Source organism: Lucilia sericata, unplaced genomic scaffold, assembly GCF_015586225.1.
Source record: "Lucilia sericata isolate MDLA Ls3-8-SP2 unplaced genomic scaffold, ASM1558622v1 Contig000207F_arrow, whole genome shotgun sequence".
NCBI classification, from domain to species: domain Eukaryota; kingdom Metazoa; phylum Arthropoda; class Insecta; order Diptera; family Calliphoridae; genus Lucilia; species Lucilia sericata.
This window is the reverse complement of record NW_023994235.1, coordinates 345,573-369,454: the sequence shown is the minus strand read 5'-3', so window position 1 is coordinate 369,454 and position 23,882 is coordinate 345,573. Positions and strand designations below refer to the sequence as shown.

The 23,882-nt window shown below is 30.5% G+C and overlaps 5 protein-coding genes across 6 annotated transcripts; 3 read left to right on the top strand and 2 right to left on the bottom strand.

Moving 5' to 3' along the window:
• Positions 1-4,194: 4,194 nt before the first annotated feature.
• On the top strand, positions 4,195-4,897 carry LOC119602073. Its single transcript, XM_037953400.1, has 3 exons — positions 4,195-4,350; positions 4,410-4,568; positions 4,636-4,897. The coding sequence occupies exons 1-3, from the start codon at positions 4,299-4,301 to the stop codon at positions 4,848-4,850; spliced, it is 426 nt and encodes a 141-aa protein (XP_037809328.1). The 5' UTR covers positions 4,195-4,298; the 3' UTR covers positions 4,851-4,897.
• A 2,969-nt stretch (positions 4,898-7,866) lies between these two features.
• Positions 7,867-8,824, bottom strand: LOC119602072 (protein anon-73B1). The gene is made up of 2 exons (XM_037953399.1): positions 8,486-8,824; positions 7,867-8,426 (listed from the first exon to the last, which is right to left on the bottom strand). Exons 1-2 carry the CDS (start codon positions 8,648-8,650, stop codon positions 8,340-8,342), a joined length of 252 nt encoding a protein of 83 aa, XP_037809327.1. The 5' UTR covers positions 8,651-8,824; the 3' UTR covers positions 7,867-8,339.
• A 504-nt stretch (positions 8,825-9,328) lies between these two features.
• LOC119602085 (prostaglandin E synthase 2) lies at positions 9,329-10,959 on the top strand. The gene is made up of 3 exons (XM_037953411.1): positions 9,329-10,196; positions 10,265-10,671; positions 10,730-10,959. Exons 1-3 carry the CDS (start codon positions 9,472-9,474, stop codon positions 10,837-10,839), a joined length of 1,242 nt encoding a protein of 413 aa, XP_037809339.1. The 5' UTR covers positions 9,329-9,471; the 3' UTR covers positions 10,840-10,959.
• A 584-nt stretch (positions 10,960-11,543) lies between these two features.
• Positions 11,544-14,544, top strand: LOC119602071 (cytochrome c1, heme protein, mitochondrial). The gene is made up of 6 exons (XM_037953398.1): positions 11,544-11,831; positions 12,224-12,271; positions 12,492-12,640; positions 13,459-13,591; positions 13,668-13,961; positions 14,025-14,544. Exons 1-6 carry the CDS (start codon positions 11,760-11,762, stop codon positions 14,250-14,252), a joined length of 924 nt encoding a protein of 307 aa, XP_037809326.1. The 5' UTR covers positions 11,544-11,759; the 3' UTR covers positions 14,253-14,544.
• Positions 14,545-18,661: 4,117 nt separating this feature from the next.
• LOC119602102 (ubiquitin-conjugating enzyme E2 variant 2) lies at positions 18,662-23,826 on the bottom strand. 2 transcript variants are annotated; one of them, XM_037953432.1, is made up of 5 exons: positions 23,717-23,826; positions 23,304-23,556; positions 20,486-20,628; positions 20,052-20,174; positions 18,662-19,977 (listed from the first exon to the last, which is right to left on the bottom strand). In XM_037953432.1, exons 2-5 carry the CDS (start codon positions 23,326-23,328, stop codon positions 19,837-19,839), a joined length of 432 nt encoding a protein of 143 aa, XP_037809360.1. In that variant the 5' UTR covers positions 23,329-23,556; positions 23,717-23,826; the 3' UTR covers positions 18,662-19,836. The 2 variants fall into 2 exon arrangements, with proteins under 2 accessions (XP_037809360.1, XP_037809361.1); XM_037953433.1 differs by having other exon boundaries at positions 23,614-23,786.
• Positions 23,827-23,882: the final 56 nt, after the last annotated feature.

Genomic DNA, 23,882 nt, shown 5'->3' with positions numbered 1-23,882 from the left:
CTATAGACTAGACTATAGACTAGACTATAGACAGACTATAGACTAACTATAGACTAGACTATAGACTAGACCTAGACTATAGACTAGACTAATAGACTAGACTATAGACTAGACTATAGACTAGACTATAGACTAGACTATAGACTAGACTATAGACTAGACTTAATAGACTAGACTATAGACTAGACTATAGACTAGACTATAGACTAGACTATAGACTATACTATAGACTAGACTATAGACAGACTATAGACTAGACTAATGACTAGACTATAGACTAGACTATAGACTAGCTAAGACTAGACTATAGACTAGACTAGACTAGACTCTATAGACTAGAACTAATAGACTAGACTATAGACTAGACTAGACTATAGACTAGACTATAGACTAACTATAGACTAGACTATAGACTATCTATAGACTAACTATAGACTAGACTATAGACTAGACTATAGACCTAGACTATAGACTAGACAAGACCTAGACTATAGACTAGACTATAGACTAACTATAGACTAGACTATAGACTAGACTATAGACTAGACTATAGACTAGACTATAGATAACTATAGACTAGACTATAGACTAGACTATAGACTAGACTATAGACTAGACTATAGACTAGACTATAGAATAGACCTAATAGACTAGACTAATAGACTACACTATAGATAGACTAAGACGACTATAGACTAGACTATAGACTAGACTATAGACTGACTATAGACTAGACTATAGACTAGACTATAGACCTAGACTAGTAGACTAGACTATAGACTAGACTATAGACTAGACTATAGACTAGACTATAGACGACTATAGACTAGACTATAGACTAGACTATAGACTAGACTATAGACTAAGACTATAGACTAGACTATAGACTAGACATTAGACTAGACTATAGACTAGACTATAGACTAGACTATAGACTAGACTATAGACTAGACTATAGACTAGACTATAGACTAGACTAGAGACTAGACTATAGACTAGACTATAGACTAGACTATAGACTAGACTATAGACTAGACTATAGACTAAGACTATAGACTAGACTATAGACTAGAATATAGACTAGACTATAGACTAGACTATAGATAGACTACTAGACTAGACTATAGACTAGACTATAGACTAGACTATAGACTAGACTATAGACTAGACTAGACTAGACTACTAGACTATAGACTATAGACTAGACTATAGACTAGACTATAGACTAGACTATAGACTAGACTATAGACTAGACTATAGACTAGACTATAGACTAGACTATAGACTAGACTATAGACTAGACTATAGACTAGACTATAGACTAGACTATAGACTAGACTATAGACTAGACTAGAGACTAGACTATAGACTAGGACTATGACTAGACTATAGACTAGACTATAGACTAGACTATAGACTAGACTATAGACTAGACTATAGACTAGACTATAGACCTAGACTATAGACTAGACTATAGACTAGACTATAGACTAGACTATAGACTAGACTATAGACTAGACTATAGACTAGACTAGACTAGAACTATAGACTAGACTATAGACTAGACTATAAGACTAGACTATAGACTAGACTATAGAATAGACTATAGACTAGACTATAGACTAACTATAGACTAGACTATAGACTAGACTAGACTAGACTAGACTAGACTATAGACTAGACTATAGACTAGACTATAGACTAGACTATAGACTAGACTATAGACTAGACTATAGACTAGACTATAGACTAGACTATAGACTAGACTATAGACTAGACTATAGACTAGACTATAGACTAGACTATAGACTAGACTATAGACTAGACTATAGACTAGACATAGACTACTATAGACTAGACTATAGACTAGACTATAGACTAGACTATAGACTAGACTATAGACTAGACTATAGACTAGACTATAGACTAGACTATAGACTAGACTATAGACTAGACTATAGACTAGACTATAGACTAGACTATAGACTAGACTATAGACTAGACTAGACTATAGACTAGACTATAGACTAGACTATAGACTAGACTATAGACTAGACTATAGACTAGACTATAGACTAGACTATAGACTAGACTATAGACTAGACGACTATAGACTAGACTATAGACTAGACTATAGACTAGACTAGACTAGACTATAGACTAGACTATAGACTAGACTATAGACTAGACTATAGACTAGACTATAGACTAGACTATAGACTAGACTATAGACTAGACTATAGACTAGACTATAGACTAGACTATAGACTAGACTATAGACTAGACTATAGACTAGACTATAGACTAGACTATAGACTAGACTATAGACTAGACTATAGACTAGACTATAGACTAGACTATAGACTAGACTAGACTATAGACTAGACTATAGACTAGACTATAGACTAGACTATAGACTAGACTATAGACTAGACTATAGACTAGACTATAGACTAGACTATAGACTAGACTATAGACTAGACTATAGAGTAGACTATAGACTAGACTATAGACTAGACTATAGACTAGACTATAGACTAGACTATAGACTACACTATAGACTAGACTATAGACTAGACTATAGACTAGACTATAGACTAGACTATAGACTAGACTATAGACTAGACTATAGACTAGACTATAGACTACACTATAGACTAGACTATAGACTAGACTATAGACTAGACTATAGACTAGACTATAGACTAGACTACAGACTAGACTTAGACTAGACTATAGACTAGACTATAGACTAGACTATAGAATAGACTATAGACTAATACTAGACTAGACTATAGACTAGACTATAGACTAGACGATAGAATAGACTATAGAACTAGACATAGACTAGACTATAGACTAGACTATAGACTAGACTGTAGACTAGACTATAGACTAGACTATAGACTAGACTATAGACTAGACTATAGACTAGACTATAGACTAGACTAGAGACTAGACTATGACTAGACTATAGACTAGACTATAGACTAGACTATAGACTAGACTATAGACTAGACTATAGACTAGACTATAGACTAGACTATAGAGACTAGACTAATAGACTTAGACTATAGACTAGACTATAGACTAGACTATAGACTAGACTATAGACTAGACTATAGACTAGACTATAGACTAGACTATAGACTAGACTATAGACTAGACTTACTAGACTATAGACTACTATAGACTAGACTATGACTAGACTATAGACTAGACTATAGACTAGACTATAGACTAGACTATAGACTAGACTAGACTAGACTATAGACTAGACTATAGACTAGACTATAGACTAGACTATAGACTAGACTATAGACTAGACTATAGACTAGACTATAGACTAGACTATAGACTAGACTATAGACTAGACTTTTATTTATTTCTAACAAATTCAATCACTTTTAATAACGCTTCCACACAAAGGGTTAATGGCGTTTTTTATATATGCAGCGCAGATAAAATATAAAAAAAAAATGTTATAAAACAAATCTATTTAATTAAAATCAGTCTACCTATAGAAAAACATTTGAATAAACATTTAATATAAGTAAATAAACAATAACAAAGTTTTTTATTTTGCTGCTTAGGAAGGAAATAGTAAAGGGAAATCGTAATTAAACAGTAATCCCCTGATAATTATCCATTTAAATATTTCAACAAATTTTGATATCCATGATCAAGGACGAAAATAGCATTTTCAGATATTTTATGAAAAAGTTTTTCAGAAAAACTTAAAAACATATTTAAATTTAAAAAAAGTACAAATTAACTTCTTGAAAGTTAATAGATTTTAAATATTATCTTCTGATATATTTTTTAATCTATCACATTAATGAAGGGATTACTGTAAAACATTTTCCCATCCGAAAGAGATAAAATAGCAATATTAAAAATATTTAAAATATTACTCACTGAAAATTTTAATTCATTACGAATTATTAATGGCGACCAACGACAAAAAAATAATTGATAACAAATCAACATGAAACGCATTTACTACTCTTCACATATTTACAATTATTTTAAAATTTAGTTATAAACAAAAAACATAAATAAAAACAAATAATGTTCTTGTATAAATAAAATTATTAAAAAAAAAATTGTTATTAAGTTAACAACCACTCAATTGTTTACATACATTTGAACAAAAAAACATTAAACATTTTAAAGTTAAAAACACTTGCGGAACAAAAATGTTCAGTTTTTTACTTTTTTCATTATAAATGAGACCTGAAATTGTCTCAATTTTTATGAAATTCATTTAGTTCATGTAAAACATTGCTAATAACAAAATGTTGTACCAAAAAGTGCTGATAGCTGTATTTTTAATAACATTTTTCAATGGTAAGTAATAATTAAAAAGGTAAAAAAATAATAAATGAAACGTATTTTCATTTTTTAAGTTATTTTATGTGAAACTGAACAGCCAGAAGAGAATTGTGATATACCCTGCGATGAGAATGATACACTACCGGTTTGTGTCTGGGATAAAGATGAATATTGTTTCCTCTCATTGCCCTCAAAATGTGTCATGGAACGTATACAGTGTATATTTCAAAAAGGTAAATTTAAAAAAAAAATATATATTAAAAATTAATAAATATAGTTTAACTTTCTTGATTGTTCTAGATTATTTGATTTATGGTGCTACCTACTGCGACTTGGAGGGATTCAAGTGTCCCGTATTTCAATCTCCACCCTTGGAAAATGAACAGTTACACACTTATCATGAAATTCCTGCGGATAATGTTGAAGTTATTTTAAAAAATGAGAACAAAAACGATATTATTGGAATCTCGGAAGATATTGAAAATATCGTTGATCAACTAGCAAATCCAAGATAGTATTGAAAGTGAGGAAGAAAATAGTGATAATGGTAAAATGTTGTAAAATTAATATAAAAATGGAATATAGTGTTCAATATTTTATTTAAGTTTAATGAAATCTTATATGAATTCATTAAGTAAAACTTATAATAAATTTTCTTTTGTTTAAAAATAAAGCATTTCGTTTTGTCTACATTTTGTCTACAACAGAACTAGACTATAGGATAGGCTATAGACTAGACTATAGACTAGACTACAGACTAGTCTAGTCTATAGTCTAGTCTATAGTCTAGTCTATAGTCTAGTCTATAGTCTAGTCTATAGTCTAGTCTATAGTCTAGTCTATAGTCTAGTCTATAGTCTAGTCTATAGTCTAGTCTATAGTCTAGTCTATAGTCTAGCCTATAGTCTAATCTATAGTCTAGTCTATAGTCTAGTCTCTAGTCTAGTCTATAGTCTAATCTATAGTCTAGTCTATAGTCTAGTCCATAGTCTAGTCTATAGTCTAGTCTATAGTCTAGTCTATAGTCTAGTCTATAGTCTAGTCTATAGTCTAGTCTATAGTCTAGTCCAGTCTATAGTCTAATCCAGTCTATAGTCTAGTCCAGTCTATAGTCTGGTCCAGTCTATAGTCTAGTCTAGTCTATAGTCTAGTCCAGTCTATAGTCTAGTCCAGTCTATAGTCTAGTCCAGTATATAGTCTAGTCCAGTCTATAGTCTAGTCCAGTCTATAGTCTATATAGACTAGACTATAGACTAGACTATAGACTAGACTATAGACTAGACTATAGACTAGACTATAGACTAGACTATAGACTAGACTATAGACTAGACTATAGACTAGACTATAGACTAGACTATAGACTAGACTATAGACTAGACTATAGACTAGACTATAGACTAGACTATAGACTAGACTATAGGACTAGACTATAGACTAGACTATAGACTAGACTATAGACTAGACTATAGACTAGACTATAGACTAGACTATAGACTAGACTATAGACTAGACTATAGACTAGACTATAGACTAGACTATAGACTAGACTATAGACTAGACTATAGACTAGACTATAGACTAGACTATAGACTAGACTATAGACTAGACTATAGACTAGACTATAGACTAGACTATAGACTAGACTATAGACTAGACTATAGACTAGACTATAGACTAGACTATAGACTAGACTATAGACTAGACTATAGACTAGACTAGACTATAGACTAGACTATAGACTAGACTATAGACTAGACTATAGACTAGACTATAGACTAGACTATAGACTAGACTATAGACTAGACTATAGACTAGACTATAGACTAGACTATAGACTAGACTATAGACTAGACTATAGACTAGACTATAGACTAGACTATAGACTAGACTATAGACTAGACTATAGACTAGACTATAGACTAGACTATAGACTATAGACTAGACTATAGACTAGACTATAGACTAGACTATAGACTAGACTATAGACTAGACTATAGACTAGACTATAGACTAGACTATAGACTAGACTATAGACTAGACTATAGACTAGACTATAGACTAGACTATAGACTAGACTATAGACTAGACTATAGACTAGACTATAGACTAGACTATAGACTAGACTATAGACTAGACTATAGACTAGACTATAGACTAGACTATAGACTAGACTATAGACTAGACTATAGACTAACTATAACTAGACTATAGAACTAGACTATAGACTAGACTATAGACTAGACTATAGACTAGACTATAGACTAGACTATAGACTAGACTATAGACTAGACTATAGACTAGACTATAGACTAGACTATAGACTAGACTATAGACTAGACTATAGACTAGACTATAGACTAGACTATAGACTAGACTATAGACTAGACTATAGACTAGACTATAGACTAGACTAAGACTAGACTATAGACTAGACTATAGACTAGACTATAGACTAGACTATAGACTAGACTATAGACTAGACTATAGACTAGACTATAGACTAGACTATAGACTAGACTATAGACTAGACTATAGACTAGACTATAGACTAGACTATAGACTAGACTATAGACTAGACTATAGACTAGACTATAGACTAGACTATAGACTAGACTATAGACTAGACTATAGACTAGACTATAGACTAGACTATAGACTAGACTATAGACTAGACTATAGACTAGACTATAGACTAGACTATAGGACTAGACTATAGACTAGACTATAGACTAGACTATAGACTAGACTATAGACTAGACTATAGACTAGACTATAGACTAGACTATAGACTAGACTATAGACTAGACTATAGACTAGACTATAGACTAGACTATAGACTAGACTATAGACTAGACTATAGACTAGACTATAGACTAGACTATAGACTAGACTATAGACTAGACTATAGACTAGACTATAGACTAGACTATAGACTAGACTATAGACTAGACTATAGACTAGACTATAGACTAGACTATAGACTAGACTATAGACTAGACTATAGACTAGACTATAGACTAGACTATAGACTAGACTATAGACTAGACTATAGACTAGACTATAGACTAGACTATAGACTAGACTATAGACTAGACTATAGACTAGACTATAGACTAGACTATAGACTAGACTATAGACTAGACTAGACTAGACTATAGACTAGACTATAGACTAGACTATAGACTAGACTATAGACTAGACTATAGACTAGACTATAGACTAGACTATAGACTAGACTATAGACTAGACTATAGACTAGACTATAGACTAGACTATAGACTAGACTATAGACTAGACTATAGACTAGACTATAGACTAGACTATAGACTAGACTATAGACTAGACTATAGACTAGACTATAGACTAGACTATAGACTAGACTATAGACTAGACTATAGACTAGACTATAGACTAGACTATAGACTAGACTATAGACTAGACTATAGACTAGACTATAGACTAGACTATAGTCTAGACTATAGACTTTTCACAATTTCTTTTCACAATTTCTTTTCACAATTTAGAAAACTATTGTTAAATTTTTGGACAATAATTATTGTCTTTTATTTGTTGTAATTAAATATGTATATTGATCGGTAAGTACTACACATGAACATCATGTTTGGATGTGTTAAAAATTTGGAAATATTTTAACTCATGTAATTTTCAATTAAAACTATTGCTTTAAAATTATGTTTAAGATACATGCACTTTTATACTTAGTATTAGGAAGTTAATAAATTAATAACGTTAAAAACATAAATTTATAATAGTTAAAAGTAAACAGCAAAAAGGATTTGACAATTTCGTAAAGTGTAGAGAACTTCTAAAATAATAATCAGATATATAGCATTTTGATATGCTTCGGTTAATAATTTTAGATTAGAGCCATTAATGATATAGGTATCTTTAAACAAAACCGTAAAGTCCCCTTTGCTGTTAACTTGTTATTTCGAGTATTAAAATCACACCAGTGGAAGGTTAAATTATCTTTATATTTTTTCCTAACGTCTTTTCTTTTTCTCCTGTTTTCGCAATTTATGCAGACGGCGATTGTTGGGTTGAGCATCACAACCAATCGATTTAGAATCCTGTCAAGAAACAATGCAATTTAGTTAGTTTCTAATGTGATTTTATTAATACGTATTACCTCCAAAGTATCACCATCTTTTTTATTGCCCTGAGAGCTCATAAATATGGAAGCCATTATGCAGGCCAATTGGAAAAAGGCTCCAAAATACAAACTCCATCTTAAGATGGTACTGAAGACATCATCTTCAACATATTTATCCAAAGGATTTGGTGTTGTAGTCATTTTTTACGTATTTAGTTAAAGTTTTTTCGGAGTTTAGTTAATTTATTTATTTATAAATGCAAAATATATAAAAACTCAAACAATTTCAATTTATTAAATTTCACAAAATTTGTTTATTTTGATTATTACGGTATGTATTTAGCAATAAACAGAAAAATATATAGTTGTTTACAACTCCATCGTTATTTTACATGGAGTATGAAAAGATGCTACAATTCAACATAGCAGAACAATAAACACAAGTAAATTGTTTTTGCAAAATGTTCTATAGATGTCAAATTTTCCATTTGTTTTTGTTGTAAATATATTTTGAAGTTATTTTAATGAATTTTTGACAGTTCTTAGGCACAACAAACTCTTTACATCTACACCTGGCATTTATTGTTTTTCTATATTTTAGTAAGAGTTAAGAAAACAAAAAGCTTTTGTATATAATTTAAAGCATCATTGCCATATTCAAAGATATATTGATAAAAGAAATAAAACCTCTGTCTAAATTTGAAAATTAGGCATTAGATATCATAATATTAGGTAGATTAATTATCGGCTCCAAATTGAAAGTATACATTTTTTTCTTTTTCTAATTAAATTAACCTATTCCGTTAATTCCTATAAACTCTTTTTTATATACATTTTTGCAAACATCTTAGAGAAATTGGTAACTCTACTCAAACATCTGTTTAACTAAAAAAAACTTTGACATTTAACTTCGAAAAAAGAATCACAAGAATTTTTTAGCAAAAAAACTAAAAATTCTAAGAAAAATTTTAATTTTTAAGAAAAAAATTAAGTATTAATTAAATTCAATAACGCTCCTAGATATGGCTTCTTATCGCAGCATTGGTAGTTGCATGCGTCAAGTGTACTTTAGAAATTCTCGACAATTTGCCGAATTATCACGTAACCTTGGGCAGAAACGTTTATTATCAAATGCCGCCTCGCAACCAAAACGTTCGAATGGACCCAGTACTTTAAAATTGGCCGTATTGGGTACCACTTTGGGAGCCACTGGTGGCACGGTTTATTCTTTGTATTTAAATTGGAAAGATAAAAATTCTCACATGGAACATGAACGTACACCACCGGCCATTATAAATGAATTTCCCGCAAGTGTTAGAATAACCAAACGTTTTGTTAATCCCAAAGATACTTCGGGACTCGATATAACCCTCTTTCAGTTTCAAACCTGTCCATTTTGTTGTAAAGTTAGAGCTTTTCTAGATTTTATGGGCCTTTCCTACAAGGTGGTTGAGGTGGATGCCGTTTTAAGGCAGGACATTAAGTGGTCCGAAGTAAAGAAGGTGCCCATGGTCTTGATTCGCCAGCGCGATGGACGTTATGTGCAAATGAGCGATTCAAGCGCTATAATTTCATTGATTGCCACCTACTTGAATGACAAAAAGATCGATATTGGTGAATTGGCTCAATATTATCCGGCCATATCATTTTTCGATGACAATCAAAAGAAGAAACATGATATTATGAATAAATATTTCCTAATGTTCCAAGATCATACACCGAAAGGTCATACCAAGGAATTGGAGGAGTAAGTTTTAGTTTTCTTTTTACTTTAACTTGTAAAACAAAGCATATTAAATTATATCGCTCTAATAGATTGGAACGCAAATGGCGCACATGGGCTGATTCCCATCTAGTACATTTAATCTCCCCCAATTGCTATCAGTCGCTGGGAGAAGCTTTTGAAACATTTGAATGGTTCTCACAAGCCGGTGAATGGGATATACACTTTCCCAAATGGGAACGTGATCTTATGGTCTATGTTGGGGCTACCGCCATGTGGGGTATTGCTAAAATTCTTAAAAAACGTCATCAGCTAACGGATGATGTACGTTCACACATTTATGATGCCTGCAATAAGTGGACTAAGGAATTGGAAAAACGTAATACCAAATTTATGGGTGGTAAACAACCCAACTTGGCGGACTTATCAATTTATGGTGTCTTAAGCAGTATGGAGGGTTGTCAAGCCTTTAAAGATTGTGTACAAAATACAAAAATTGGCAAGTTTTATGGATAATTTTAAAAAGGTATATATTATTAATAATATTTCATTTTTAGGTGAATGGTTTTATGGTGTTAAACAATTAATACAACAAAATCGTGGTAATTTAATACGTGAACGTATTGAGGGAGAAATGCCCAACATGTTAACAGCTATTACCAACTAACTAATAAATGATTTAGACAACAAAACATATATTTATGTATATTTTAAATAGCTATAATTTTAAAACGAAATGTTTTCCAGTCATAAAGTTATGGAAAATAAAACAAACCAAAAAAAACTATTTTCTTAAAAATATATTTTGAATTTTAGATATCGTGAAATTTTTTGCTATATAAGTTTTTTATAAACAAAGTTAATTTTTTTTATTTTTTTTTCTGTACAAAACGTTATGTACGATAGGTTTCTCTATAAGCAATTTTCTAAATATGTATGTATATAATTTTATTTATTTTTCTTAACATTTTGTTTAAATTGTTGAGCTGTTTTATCTATAGACAAATTGAAGTATAAAATGCAAGTAATTTTTTATAGATTTTTTCCGTAACAGTTTTTTTCTAATTTTGTTTTACTCCAAAGCAAAAAATGTAATATTCGTTTTTAAAACGATCAAAATTTTCCAACTCTGCTGTTAACACTATGGCAACGGTAAATTTACCTCAAAACAATATTGCCACACTTGAATAAAACAGCTAAATGTCAACATATGACAACTGTCAATGTATTTTATTTTAAAGTTACCAGATTTTGATAACATTAAAATATTAAATTTCAGTAAGCATTTTGTTTACATATTTAACTAAATTTGTGTAAAAATTTGACACAAAATTACACGTTAACCACATAGATGCCAATTGATATAATATAATAACACAATTTTATTAAAATTAACCTTCCCATAATTAAACCCAAAACAAGTGGCATCTTTCTAGGTGTTATGTATATTATTCTCTTCTCTCTTTATTATCAATTGAGTGTGTGGCTGTGTGTGTTGGTGTTGGTGATTTTTCGTAATACTTTCGTAGTTTCGAATTTTCTTTCATTCCTCCAAAAAGTTGTGTTGTACCTTCTCTGGCCAAGACGATGGCGGCTACATTAGGAAGAATTTGTGGCTCTAAATTGCTTAAATCAGTACCTGCATTAAACCTGCAGCAGGTACGAAATTAAAAACAAAATTCTTTCCTCGTTAGAAGTGTTAAATCATCAAAAAATATCCACCAAAAAATGAGACCTCAAGAGATATTGTAAAAATGTGTTCAAATTTTGTGTATGAAAAAATTAATTAAATATTTATAAATTATCACAATTGGAAATATAATTCGATGGCTTAAATTAAATCCTACAAATAATTGGATAAAGTGTCAGTGCAAATGTTTAAAAATTTAATGTTATATGAAGAAAAAATTTTCCCTAACTTTAACATTATGTAACCCACCATTGAGGTTTTGTTTTTTTCTTTCGCTTGACTGTCAACTGAGCATCTCAGACATTTAATAGTTTTTCATTAAATTTGCAATTAATAAATGTTTTTTTTTTAATTTCTTTAGGCTAACAATTTGTCCACTGCCAAAACATGGACTAATGGCCAAAAGAAGGTGAGTAGTATTTTCCTTGCACACACATACATGAACGTATGCTGTAGTATTATGACCAAACGTCAACTCCGATGAACTATTTAACATACATAACCTCAATCATTTTTTTCATATTAAAGGTTATTTAAGTGTTAATAGTTTGTGTTTTTTCAATTTTAAGTTGTTTTTTTTATTAAAGAGTTTTAATAATTTTAATAAATTTGTGAAATATTTCTTTTAGTTCATTGCCACTATTGGCGCTTTAACCGGTGGTGTTGGTGCCTTGATCTACGCTATGGAGCAATCAGTTGATGCCTCCGGCACTGAAGTTCACCCACCAGCCATGCCCTGGAGCCATAATGGTTTGATTTCAGCTTTGGATCATGCCAGGTTTGTAAAAATCCCATAATTTTCTTCTTTATTGAGTGTTTTGTTTAATTTACTTTTCGTTTGACGTTTATAATTGTTAGAAGAAGTTAAGTGGGGATGGACAAATTCCATATGATTTTTTGTTTTAACAGCTCTATTGTTTACCAAACTGTATTGAGAAAATATTTTTAAATAATTTGTTTCTGATTCAATGGGTTCTAAAAAGAGCTGCTTTTTGTCAAGTTATTAGACCAATTGGAACTGTTAAATAAAAGCAACGTATATTTTGGTCTTTAATGATATGGTAACGGTTTGAAGGGCAGTAACAATTACTTTATAATAGTTGAGCAAAACATCATAGGATTCCTCTACACTTCTTTCGTGGGTATTCTTTTAGGATTACGGTTAATATGAGTTCCTGCATTTGAATCGAAATTATTATTTTCGATTTTACAAATTTTAATCGGAAAACCGAAATCTAATTTTCGCAAAAAAAAAATCAAAATTTCACCGAAAATTGGAAATTTCACTAAAAATTCAATTTCACCAAAAAACCTAAATTTCACCGAAAATTTGAATTTTCACAATAAATCGAAATTTCACTGAAAATTTGACTTTTCACCGAAAAATCTCATTTTTGTCAAAAAATCAAAATTCCACCAATGATCTAATTTTTATTAAAAACTTATTATATACTCCTTTCAAAATTAGTTTTCATAAAAAGCTTTAAAACTTTCGAAATTGTCTCGTGAACAGAATGAAGTAATGTGAATAAAAACTTCAGAATAATCTTTATCAATCAATTCATCAACATTTTATCATATTAATTCCTTTTTTAGTGTACGTCGTGGTTATGAAGTGTACAAACAGGTATGCTCTGCCTGCCATTCAATGAAATACATTGCCTATCGTAATTTAGTTGGTGTAACTCACACTGAAGCTGAAGCCAAGGCCGAAGCTGAGGGTATTATGGTAAGAAGTGTTATACACTTTCTCAATTTCATTTTATATATACAAATAAAAAAACTACTAATTTTGTTTTTCTTAGGTTCGTGATGGTCCAGATGATACTGGTAATTATTATGATCGTCCTGGTAAGTTGTCGGATTACTTCCCTTCACCCTACCCCAACGAAGAGGCTGCCCGTGCTGCCAACAATGGTGCCTATCCTCCAGATTTGAGCTACATTGTCTCAGCCCGTAAAGGTGGTGAAGATTATATCTTCTCTTTGCTCACTGGCTACTTTGATGCCCCAGCTGGTGTACAATTGCGTGAGGGACAATACTTTAACCCCTACTTCCCAGGTGGTGCTATTGGTATGGCTCAAGTCTTGTACAATGAGGTAATTACGCGTAATTAGCCTTTGAGCGAATAGTTGAATAATTTGTTTATTCCTTTTTTTTAGGTTATTGAATACGAAGACGGCACCCCAGCCACCCAAAGTCAATTGGCCAAGGATGTTGCCACTTTCCTTAAATGGACCTCAGAGCCAGAACATGATGTACGCAAGAGTATGATTGTTAAGGTCATCGGCATTATGTCTTTCTTGACCATCATCTCCTACTACATTAAGAGACACAAGTGGTCCGCTTTGAAATCAAGAAAGATCTTCTATGTACCCAAGAAAGATTAAACTAAATTACGTATAAAATATAAATAATAACAAATTTAAATAAAAAAAACGCCACACATTTCTATTTACAAACTAAAGAGTATGCAATTAGGCTCACTTAAAAACAAGAACTAGAGCCAAGCCACCACCATCACCATCATCTAACGATAATGAATGGAAATTAAATAAATGAATAATTAAACAAAAATAATGTTATTAGAAAAATGTTAAATCTAAAAGCTAAACCAAGAAAAAGTCAAACTAAATAAAAACAAAAAATTACTATTAAACGTAATTTAAAACCAAACAACAATTAAACAAATTTCAATAGTAATTTCTCATTCGTTTCTTTCTTTGTAAGAAATGTTTTTGTTTCATATTTATTTTATCCAGCCCTGCCGACCCCCAACAATTCTAACTATACTGCTTTGTTTTCATTCTTTTAAAATAAGATTAAGTTGAATTTTCTATGAAACAAAACCAAAAATTAAAAAAAAAAAAAAACAGTAACAACAAATTTAGCAACCAAAATGTTATTTATTTTAAAACGTTTTTTTAGTATTAGTTCTGTATAAGTTTATGCACATTAAAATTGTATAATTGAGTTGAAGAGTTGTTGCAGCCAATCAATTACTTCGCAAAAGAAGAAATTCAAATTGTTCGTTGTCATTTCAAGAGAGATCTAAATAAATAATAAAATGGTTATTATCATTATGAATATCTTAAATAATTTTTTGACTTATTTTCAAAGTTTCAACAATTTTTTAGTGGTAGTTTTTAGTTTGAATTTCTAAATTTATATGAAAATATTTTGTTCTTTAAAAAAGGAAAATTATCTACTGAAAATTCTTAATTTTTCCCCTAACATGACTTATTATAAAGAAATTCTTTCGAAGTTCTTTGATTTATATGGTTTTTACGAACAAATCTTATATAACTTTAAGACAAAAGGTTTTCACCAACGAAATCACATTTTATATTCGATATGAAATTCTCTCGAAATTTTAAACAACCGAAAGGTTAAAATTATTTTTATTATTATTGAAATTATTTTGAACTTTATTACCAAAGTATAACTTTATTACACAAATGCTGCCTTGATTGTATAGGGCACTTCACTAATCTTCTAGCTTCTTACTTTGGTTCTAAAGCAACAAAATAAGAATCCAAACCCAATCAAATCGAAATTTTCTCCGTTTGGCAACTTTCCTGCAAAAACATGGTAATGCCTTCTACTTACCAAACAACTCACTTTTCCATCACCATTACACTGCATCTGATGATTAGTCTGCAATTCTAACGCATAGACAAAAGACTTTTATTTAAAAATTAGTAGTCAGACATTCTGATGATGGGTGTTTTGACGATTTTTGAAGGCCCTTTGTTTTCGAATTTAATTTTTTACACAATCCCTATTCCGTATTTTGATTACGTTTTCACATTCAGTTATGTTACTGTCGAAAAAAAGTATTCCAACAAAAGACAAGTAAGAGTGTTATATTCGGCTATACCGAAACTTATATACCCATCATCAAATCACTGAAAGAGGTCCATAAAACTATATCGAATTTCATCGCTTTACTCGTTTTTCAGGCCAGTAATGAGCGTTAAAGTAATTTTCTGTTAGGGACCTTATATGCGGGACCCTATTTAAGGCCCGATCCACATACAATTTGGTGGAAAGGTTTTGGCTCCTAAGATACTTATTTATGTCAAATTTCTTCGCTATAGTCGTATTTTTACGCCAATAATGAGCGTTAAAGACATTTTCAGAAGGGGACCTTAAATGGGCAATTATAGACCGATCCACATAAAATTTCGTAGATAGATTTTGGCTCACATAAAACTTACTCCTGTGAAATTTCATCGCTGTACTCGTATTTTTAAGCCAGTAATGAGCGATAAAGTAATTTTATGGAGGGGACCTTATATGGGGGGTACGATCAATTATGGACCGATCCACATAAAATTTGTTGGAGAGATTATTACTCGTATGAAACTTACTTATGTCAAATTTCATCGTTATACTCGTATTTTTACGCCAATAATTAGCGTTAAAGTCATTTTCTGAAGGGGACCTTATATGGGGCGTAGAGCCAATTGTGGCCCTATGTACGACATAATTCAGAATTTAATTTCGGAGGTCAAAAAACTGACTTATGCGAAATTTTGTGCCATTTGCTTCATAAACAACGAATTTGTGAATGTTTGAAGCTTTTTACTCAATATTCCGGGGGTACATTTGTATGGGGGCTATGTGAAATCGTTGACCGATTTTGCCCACTTTCAATTTGTAATCAATAAAATATATTTTGGGAAAATTTCATCTCAATATCTCTTTTTTTGTGGACGCTATCGTGCCAACAACAGACAGACGGACGGACATAGCTAGATCGTCTTAGAATCTTACGAGATCCCAGAATATATATACTTTATGGGGTCTGTGAACAATATTTCGATGTGTTACACACGGAATGACAAAATCAATATACCCCCCATCTTTTTTGATGGTGGGTATAAAAACGGAACCGTAAGAAAAATAAGAAACAATTCTATTACAATGTTTTACGATTGTTTTATATTCTGCAGTTATATTATTTTAGTGACAGAGCGTCGAATCGAATTGCAAGATATCAAAGTTGCCAAAAACTCAGAAAATTTCGATTCAAATAGAAATTCAGAATAGGAATAAAAACTATTTGTAGACGCAGTGGACGTTTTTTTTTTTTATTCAAAAACATAAATACTTACTTAAATCCATATTAGCAAGGGATCGTGGTAAGGTACTTAACTATTTAGTTAACTTCCTTCCTTGTAAGCGAGCGTAGTATGTACTTGTCATGTTAAAATAATATGATCTATTCTGCATTTCGATTACGTTACCGCCTTAAGCATGATCGAAAGTTATTATACCATAAAAAAACGGAATTGTAAGAAAAAGAAGAAGCAATTCATTGTGTTTTCTGCATTACTATCGTAGCTAAGTTTTTGTATGTTGTTATTTTAGCATCGAATTAAAAGTGCAGAATATCAAAGTTGTCAAACGGAGAAAATTTCGATTCGAATTGGAATGCTGAATAAGGGTGAACGACTTAAAATGCTATTGTGTAAGAAAAATTTAGTATTTTAATCCTTTGATTTGAAATGAAAGTTTTTGCATGGTTGGTATTTTGCATTTTAAATTCGATGCTCCGTCACTAAAATAATTCTGTCTGTTCTGTAAACCGAATCCGAGTAAATTTCTCGTTTAAAAACGAGTTCTCATAATTTTTCACGTTTTAAAACCGAGTACACAAATCTAGTCGAAAGTAAATCGAATCTAATATTCTAATAAGTTAAATAATTATTTTTTGCGTTTTTAATACACTTGTAATTTAATATAAATACTATCTGAATTTTACGTTCATATAAAAATTCGGTTTGTAGAACACCAAATTCGGTTTTAAAAGCTTCTCGGTTTTAAAAACGAATCGATTTACAGAACAGACATGAATAACTTTCTAAATCGTAGCTACGATCGTATTCGAGAATTCAAAATAATCACCCTCTATTCTGCATTTCGATTACGTTAGCGCATTCAGTTACGCTAAGATCGATAATAGGTATTCCAACAAAAAACGAAATCGCAAGAAAAAGAAGAAGCAATTCCATTTCATTTGAATGCTTTACGATAGTGTGTACTCTGCTTTACGGTCGTAACTACGTTTTTATAAGTTGGTATTTTAGTGTCGAAGCTTCGATGATGGGTGTTTCGAATCGAAATGCAGAATACCAAAGTTGCCAAACGGAGAAAATTTCGATTCGAATTGAAATGTAGAATAGGGGTGATTCATTTAATTAATCGAGATTTCACAAAGATTGTTTACTGAAAAATCGAAATTTCATCAAAAATTCATAATTTTTAAAAAATCTAAATTTCATAGAATTTAAATTTCAACAAAAAAATCCAATTTTCACCAAAAAAAAAAAAAAAGAATTTTAACAAAAAAATAAAAATCGAATTTTTGCCGAAAATTCGAAATTTTCAATAAAAAATTTAATTTTCATAAAAATTGGAAAAACGTGCCTTTCTGAAAAATTTTAAAATTTACTGAAATCCGAGAATTCAAAATTTTCCCTTCACTTTTTATATAAATTTTACTTTTAACTAAAATATCAAGAATCTATTATATTGAGAACTTTTTTTTTTTTTTTTTTGGTTTTATCCAAATTATTAGCATTACGTACTAACTCTTAACTAACTCTCGCATTTAAATAGATCTCATATCACTTGTTTGTATTTTGGTAGTATGTAGTTTTAAAAGCTTTATATTTTTTATTTAAAATACATAATTTTCGTTTCGTTTTTTTTTTGGTTTTTTTTAATTTAGACTTCATTGGAAGTGATGCGAAATTAATAGTTATAATATCTTTGGAGTTGTGGTTTTTTGTTTTGTGTTTATATTTTAACTTTATTTCATTAGATGTTAAAGTTTAGAGTTGTTTAAGTTCTTTTTATTTATATTACTATTTCCTTTTTTTTTTTTTTGTTTTATTTAATTTAAGATAATAATAATTACTTTAATTAATTAATAATTACACGTACTTCTCAAGCTAAATACGCTACAAAAGAAAATAGAAGGGGGAGTTGGTTGTTGTTTTCTTTGTTTTCATAGTGAGTGTTATGTATGCATGTGTGTGTGAGTGAGTGAAGAATGTTGTTGTATTAAATATTTTGTTGTTGTTGGCTGTTGTTAAAAATTAACAACAGAAAAGACGGCTCAATATGACAGACAACGCACTAATTATGTAAACAATAGTTAGAATATAGATTAATAATTTTTTAAAAGTACAATTTATTAAATAATAAAAATGTTGATGACTTTTTCGTTTCTTATTTATTTCAGCGAAGATGTCAACCATCCATTTATCCATTCAAACATCCTCCTTTGAGTTTGAGAATGAACAATTTTAAGTTTGTTTTTTTTTTTATATATATACTTTCTCTCTAACTCTCTTTTTTCTAAATACTCCTGTGTTAGACTTCAACAAAAGAGAGTCAACATTCAAAATTTTTTTTTATATTTCTTCTTTTACGCTTATAGTGGATTTTTGTTTGTTATAAGGAGTAGTAAGTAGTAAATCTAAAGTAGCAGCATTAGGTAGAGATTGATTTGTTACGATGATGTTTGCATGTTTGAATAAAAAAAATTAAATCAGAAAAAGAAAAACATATAATATTTTATAAATAACATCATCAGCAGCATCATCATTATCATCATTACCAGAGCAAAACAAAATTATAAAAAATTAAATTAAAAATCATAATATTTTTAAAAGTTCTTTTTTAGCAGCAACATTATTTAATAATTTTAAAGCTGTTATATATTTCTTGGTTTTTGTTGTTGTTGTTTTTTCAATAATGATGTTCTCGTTTGTTGTTGTTGCTCTTATGTATCATTAAGCAATTCTTATTTATTTGAAATAATAATTGTTGCTGTTTGATAGTGCAGTTTTTATACTTTTATTTATTTGTTGTTCTGTTTTATTGTTGATGCAGTTGTTGTTGTTGTTTTCTTTATTGTTGTTGTTGACGTCATTGTAAATGCTTTGCAGTTGTGATCAACTAAAAACAGCTGCCTTCTGGTGGTTGCGCCAATTTAAGATTTTCCTTACAAGTCATAATTCGACGTATCTCCTGTAACAAGGACTTAATAGTATATTCACGATTCCATCGTGACAACATGGGTACTAGTCTTGAATCAACCTAAAATGATAAAAAATACAAAGAGCAAAGACATAAATAAAGAAACAAAATTTGATTATAAACAAACTACTTACCACACCGTTTTGATTAATACAATTAATATTAATTTTTGTTAAAAATTTTATCGTAGGAGGTTCGTCAGGATAACGTTCACCGCAATCAATCTTTAACGAGTACATTCTATTTTCAAAGGGTGTCTAAAATAACAGAAACAACAAAAAAAACGGCTCATATTTAAATTGTGTTTAAAAAAGTAAATATCGTTTTAGAAAGCCATAGTAACAATTTAAATCCTTAAACATAGTGAGAAAATTAAACGTACATATATGTATATGTGTATTCATCATTACGTCTAACTCAAGAGTAATTAAAAAATCTTTTAAAATGTTTATAATTTTTCATTAAATTTCCCAAAAATAGTTTTTTCACAGAAAATCCTTGTTTTTTACAAAAAAAATCTAAATTTTTTAATATGTATTAAATATCTTTTTACTAAAAATCTACTTACACGAGGAGGGCCAATGATCATACCGATCCAATATGTAAGAGTCATGTCATCATCATTTTCAAGGCCCCATGATATAGTACCATCGCCAACACCTTTCTGACCTTGATCTAATTCTTCCAATAAACGGAAATTTCTTGGAACCACTAGAAAAACATAAAATATATTAAAATATTAAAGAATAATAATAACAATAATCAGCAAAAACAATAATAAAACAATAAATTTTATATAAAATAAAATACTGTAATTAGTATCTCTGTATAAATATAATAAAATAAATTAAAATATCGGCATTTTTTCTAATAATTACAACAAACTATATTTGTTGATATTTTGGAAAATGCAAAATGAAACGATAGCTCAAGGGAATTGTATATTAGAGTGGTTCCTAAAAATATCAATGGAAATTTTTCTCGTTATTCTTACATTAATTTCAAATTAGCATTTTCCCTCATAATTCATTAACTATTTCATAAAAGATAATTTCTTTACAAAGTTCTATGTTATTTAATTATTGGACAGATAAAGTTAACAAATCGTCTAATGGAAGAGTCATTAGAGCAAACTCTTAAGTAATTTATATTTAATACATTTATTTATTGATTTCATACAAACGGGTAACACCCTAATGTACAATTGCATGTTTGTGTGTTTCTTATACATAGTGTTTTTATATTTTTTCGCTAATCTAATTAAATAACATTTTATTTTTAAAATATTTCATTTAAAATGTATTAGAAATTCCAAAGTTAAATAATACATATTAATATAGAAATTGCAGGTCGGTCGTTTGCTAATGACATGACAAATATGTATGCATATAAAACTAATAAGATTTTAATTATTACCTAGATTCTTATTCGACTTAAACCTTCCTTCAAAAGGATTCTAATCCAATAGAAGGAATGTTTAAGATGACATTTTTCGGGAACAATGCAGCTTGAAACATGATTTAAAATATAGATAGATATAAAATATATTTATAGCCATGGCTTGAAAATTCGATTGACAATATGTATTCATAAATATCGATTACGATTAGTAAACAAATATTTTTTCTAAAAGGATCAGTAATCTTTAATTAAAAACCAAGCTATAAACGTTGTGTATTTTTCAAAGCACGGAACTATAAAGGGAAAATATCAACCATTCGGAATGGAAATGTGGTAATAGACCCTTACAGACATGTTATAAGACCTTCCCTACTCTATATCTATCTACAAAATATTTTTTATACCATGATCTATCTATCTATCTATGCGAGAGAGCGAGCGAGCGAGCGAGGAGCGAGCGAGCGAGCGAGCGAGCGAGCGACGAGCGAGCGAGCGCGAGCAGCGAGCGAGCGAGCGAGCGAGCGAGCGAGCGAGCGAGCGAGCGAGCGAGAGAGCGAGCGAGCGAGAGAGCGAGCGAGCGAGCGAGCGAGCGAGCGAGCGAGCGAGAGAGCGAGCGAGCGAGGAGCGAGCGAGCGAGCGAGCGAGCGAGCGAGCGAGCGAGCGAGAGAGCGAGCGAGCGAGCGAGCGAGCGAGCGAGCGAGCGAGCGAGCGAGCGAGCGAGCGAGCGAGCGAGCGAGCGAGCGAGCGAGCGAGCGAGCGAGAGAGCGAGCGAGCGAGCGAGAGCGAGCAGCGAGCGAGCGAGCGAGCGAGCGAGCGAGCTAGCGATCGACGAGCTACTAGCTATCGAGCGATCATCTAGCGAGCTATCGATCTATCTATATATCTATCTATCTATCTATCTATCTATATACTATCTATCTATCTATATTATCTATCTATGTATCTATCTATCTATCTATCTATCTATCTATCTATCTATCTATCTATCTATCTATCTATCTATCTATCTATCTATCTATCTATCTATCTATCTATCTATCTATCTATTTATCTATCTATCTATGTATTCCAAATAATATAGCAGTGGCTGACTTCACTGATAATCATTGGCCAATTGAAGATCGAATTGCAGTGAATACGTAATTTGAGTGTTTTTATGCAGCATTGTTATTGTCCTATGGAATTTTAAGATTTTAGAGATTTCTACCAAAGCGCTAAACCGATTGCTTTGGTATTTCAACAATATTTACATTATTCTGACGAGACTACATATCACTTATCTACTTCAAAATATAAAAAGACAGTCAGAATACAAACGATTATTAACTCCTTACCTCCGCCCCCTAAAAAAATGAATGCTCCTAGCACCTATTCTAAAAAAAATAAAACATTATTGATTAACACCAAAACTCAAATTATTAGTTATGGAATCCACATTTGTCACATCAAATTCAAAAAAGAAAAATTCACAAAACAAAAAAATGTAAAAAATATTATTAGCAGGACGCCAATAAAGTATCAAGTTGGAAAATGACTAGTCATAGTTTTATTCTGTTTTGCCAAGACTCAGGCGCATATGCAGTTTTAAACATGACATGAAAATAAAATAGAAAATACTCATTTTATATGTTAAATTTAACAAAATACATTATTATTTCCAGTTAAAACACTTTATGGAAAATAGTATTTATTCTTTTAATTTAATTTTCTTTTAACATTTTCCACTTCTTTATCATCCTATAATACATCATATTCATATACCAATTATACTGCAGTGACTATTACACTTTCACGTTTTTTTTTTCTACCATTTTTTGCGAAAAAACACAGCTATTTTTTTCTTCACAAATTAATCACCTAGAGATTTGTTTCCTTTGTTTATTATCCATGTTTAATGAAAGTCACTAGCATGTTTATGATTTTTTTGCAACTTATAATGTATTTTTTCTTATTAATTAAATATTTTTAATGAAATAAATTCTTACCAACACCGGTGGATTGATTCGCCATTTTTCACTCTTCACAGCAATCTACACACATTCACAAGAAGATAACTTCTTCTTCAATTTTATTCTCACTTATTTCTTATTCGTCTTAAATATATATATCGATCTCTTTTTTGCACGTTTATATTACTTATAGGGCGTTTTTTGTTGCTACTTCTTTTGTTTCTTTCACGTCGTATTATTTTTTCCGGTCTTCTTCTTGTTCTTTGCCTTTTTTAGCTGTTCGATTTTTCTATGAAAATGAGAAATTAATATTTTTATCGTTAAAACACTTTTTGCAAATTAATACATGATTTTATTTTACTACTGGAAAGATAAAAATATATTTTAGAGGAATTATTGTGTTTTAAGTATATGAAAGATTTCTAGGTGTTAAAAATTTATGATTTTACTGCAAAGTTTTGCTGAAGTTCTTTTTTCCAACCAATTCGAAAATTCGCGAATTAAGTTGTCTGTCATTGCATTTGACAAAACAACAAAAATATAATTTCGAACGTAACACTGATGGTAATAGAATTATTAAAAATCTCCAAACTGTAAATAAAAATCGCTATAAAA

What these genes read in the sequence shown, in the direction of transcription:
- LOC119602085 (XM_037953411.1), top strand. Translation starts at nt 9,472, where the DNA reads ATGGCTTCTTATCGCAGCATTGGTAGTTGCATGCGTCAAGTGTACTTT. An exon ending in CATACCAAGGAATTGGAGGA is followed by an intron (nt 10,197 to 10,264) that starts GTAAGTTTTAGT and finishes TCGCTCTAATAG; the next exon opens with ATTGGAACGCAAATGGCGCA. An exon ending in TGTACAAAATACAAAAATTG is followed by an intron (nt 10,672 to 10,729) that starts GCAAGTTTTATG and finishes TTTCATTTTTAG; the next exon opens with GTGAATGGTTTTATGGTGTT.
- LOC119602102 (XM_037953432.1), bottom strand. Translation starts at nt 23,328, where the DNA reads ATGGCGAATCAATCCACCGGTGTTG. An exon ending in GAATCAATCCACCGGTGTTG is followed by an intron (nt 20,629 to 23,303) that starts GTAAGAATTTAT and finishes ATGTTTTTCTAG; the next exon opens with TGGTTCCAAGAAATTTCCGT. An exon ending in TGATCATTGGCCCTCCTCGT is followed by an intron (nt 20,175 to 20,485) that starts GTAAGTAGATTT and finishes CTGTTATTTTAG; the next exon opens with ACACCCTTTGAAAATAGAAT.
- LOC119602073 (XM_037953400.1), top strand. Translation starts at nt 4,299, where the DNA reads ATGTTGTACCAAAAAGTGCTGATAGCTGTATTTTTAATAACATTTTTC. An exon ending in TTTAATAACATTTTTCAATG is followed by an intron (nt 4,351 to 4,409) that starts GTAAGTAATAAT and finishes TCATTTTTTAAG; the next exon opens with TTATTTTATGTGAAACTGAA. An exon ending in ACAGTGTATATTTCAAAAAG is followed by an intron (nt 4,569 to 4,635) that starts GTAAATTTAAAA and finishes TGATTGTTCTAG; the next exon opens with ATTATTTGATTTATGGTGCT.
- LOC119602071 (XM_037953398.1), top strand. Translation starts at nt 11,760, where the DNA reads ATGGCGGCTACATTAGGAAGAATTTGTGGCTCTAAATTGCTTAAATCA. An exon ending in GGACTAATGGCCAAAAGAAG is followed by an intron (nt 12,272 to 12,491) that starts GTGAGTAGTATT and finishes TATTTCTTTTAG; the next exon opens with TTCATTGCCACTATTGGCGC. An exon ending in CTCAAGTCTTGTACAATGAG is followed by an intron (nt 13,962 to 14,024) that starts GTAATTACGCGT and finishes CCTTTTTTTTAG; the next exon opens with GTTATTGAATACGAAGACGG.
- LOC119602072 (XM_037953399.1), bottom strand. Translation starts at nt 8,650, where the DNA reads ATGACTACAACACCAAATCCTTTGGATAAATATGTTGAAGATGATGTC. An exon ending in AAGATGGTGATACTTTGGAG is followed by an intron (nt 8,427 to 8,485) that starts GTAATACGTATT and finishes GTTTCTTGACAG; the next exon opens with GATTCTAAATCGATTGGTTG.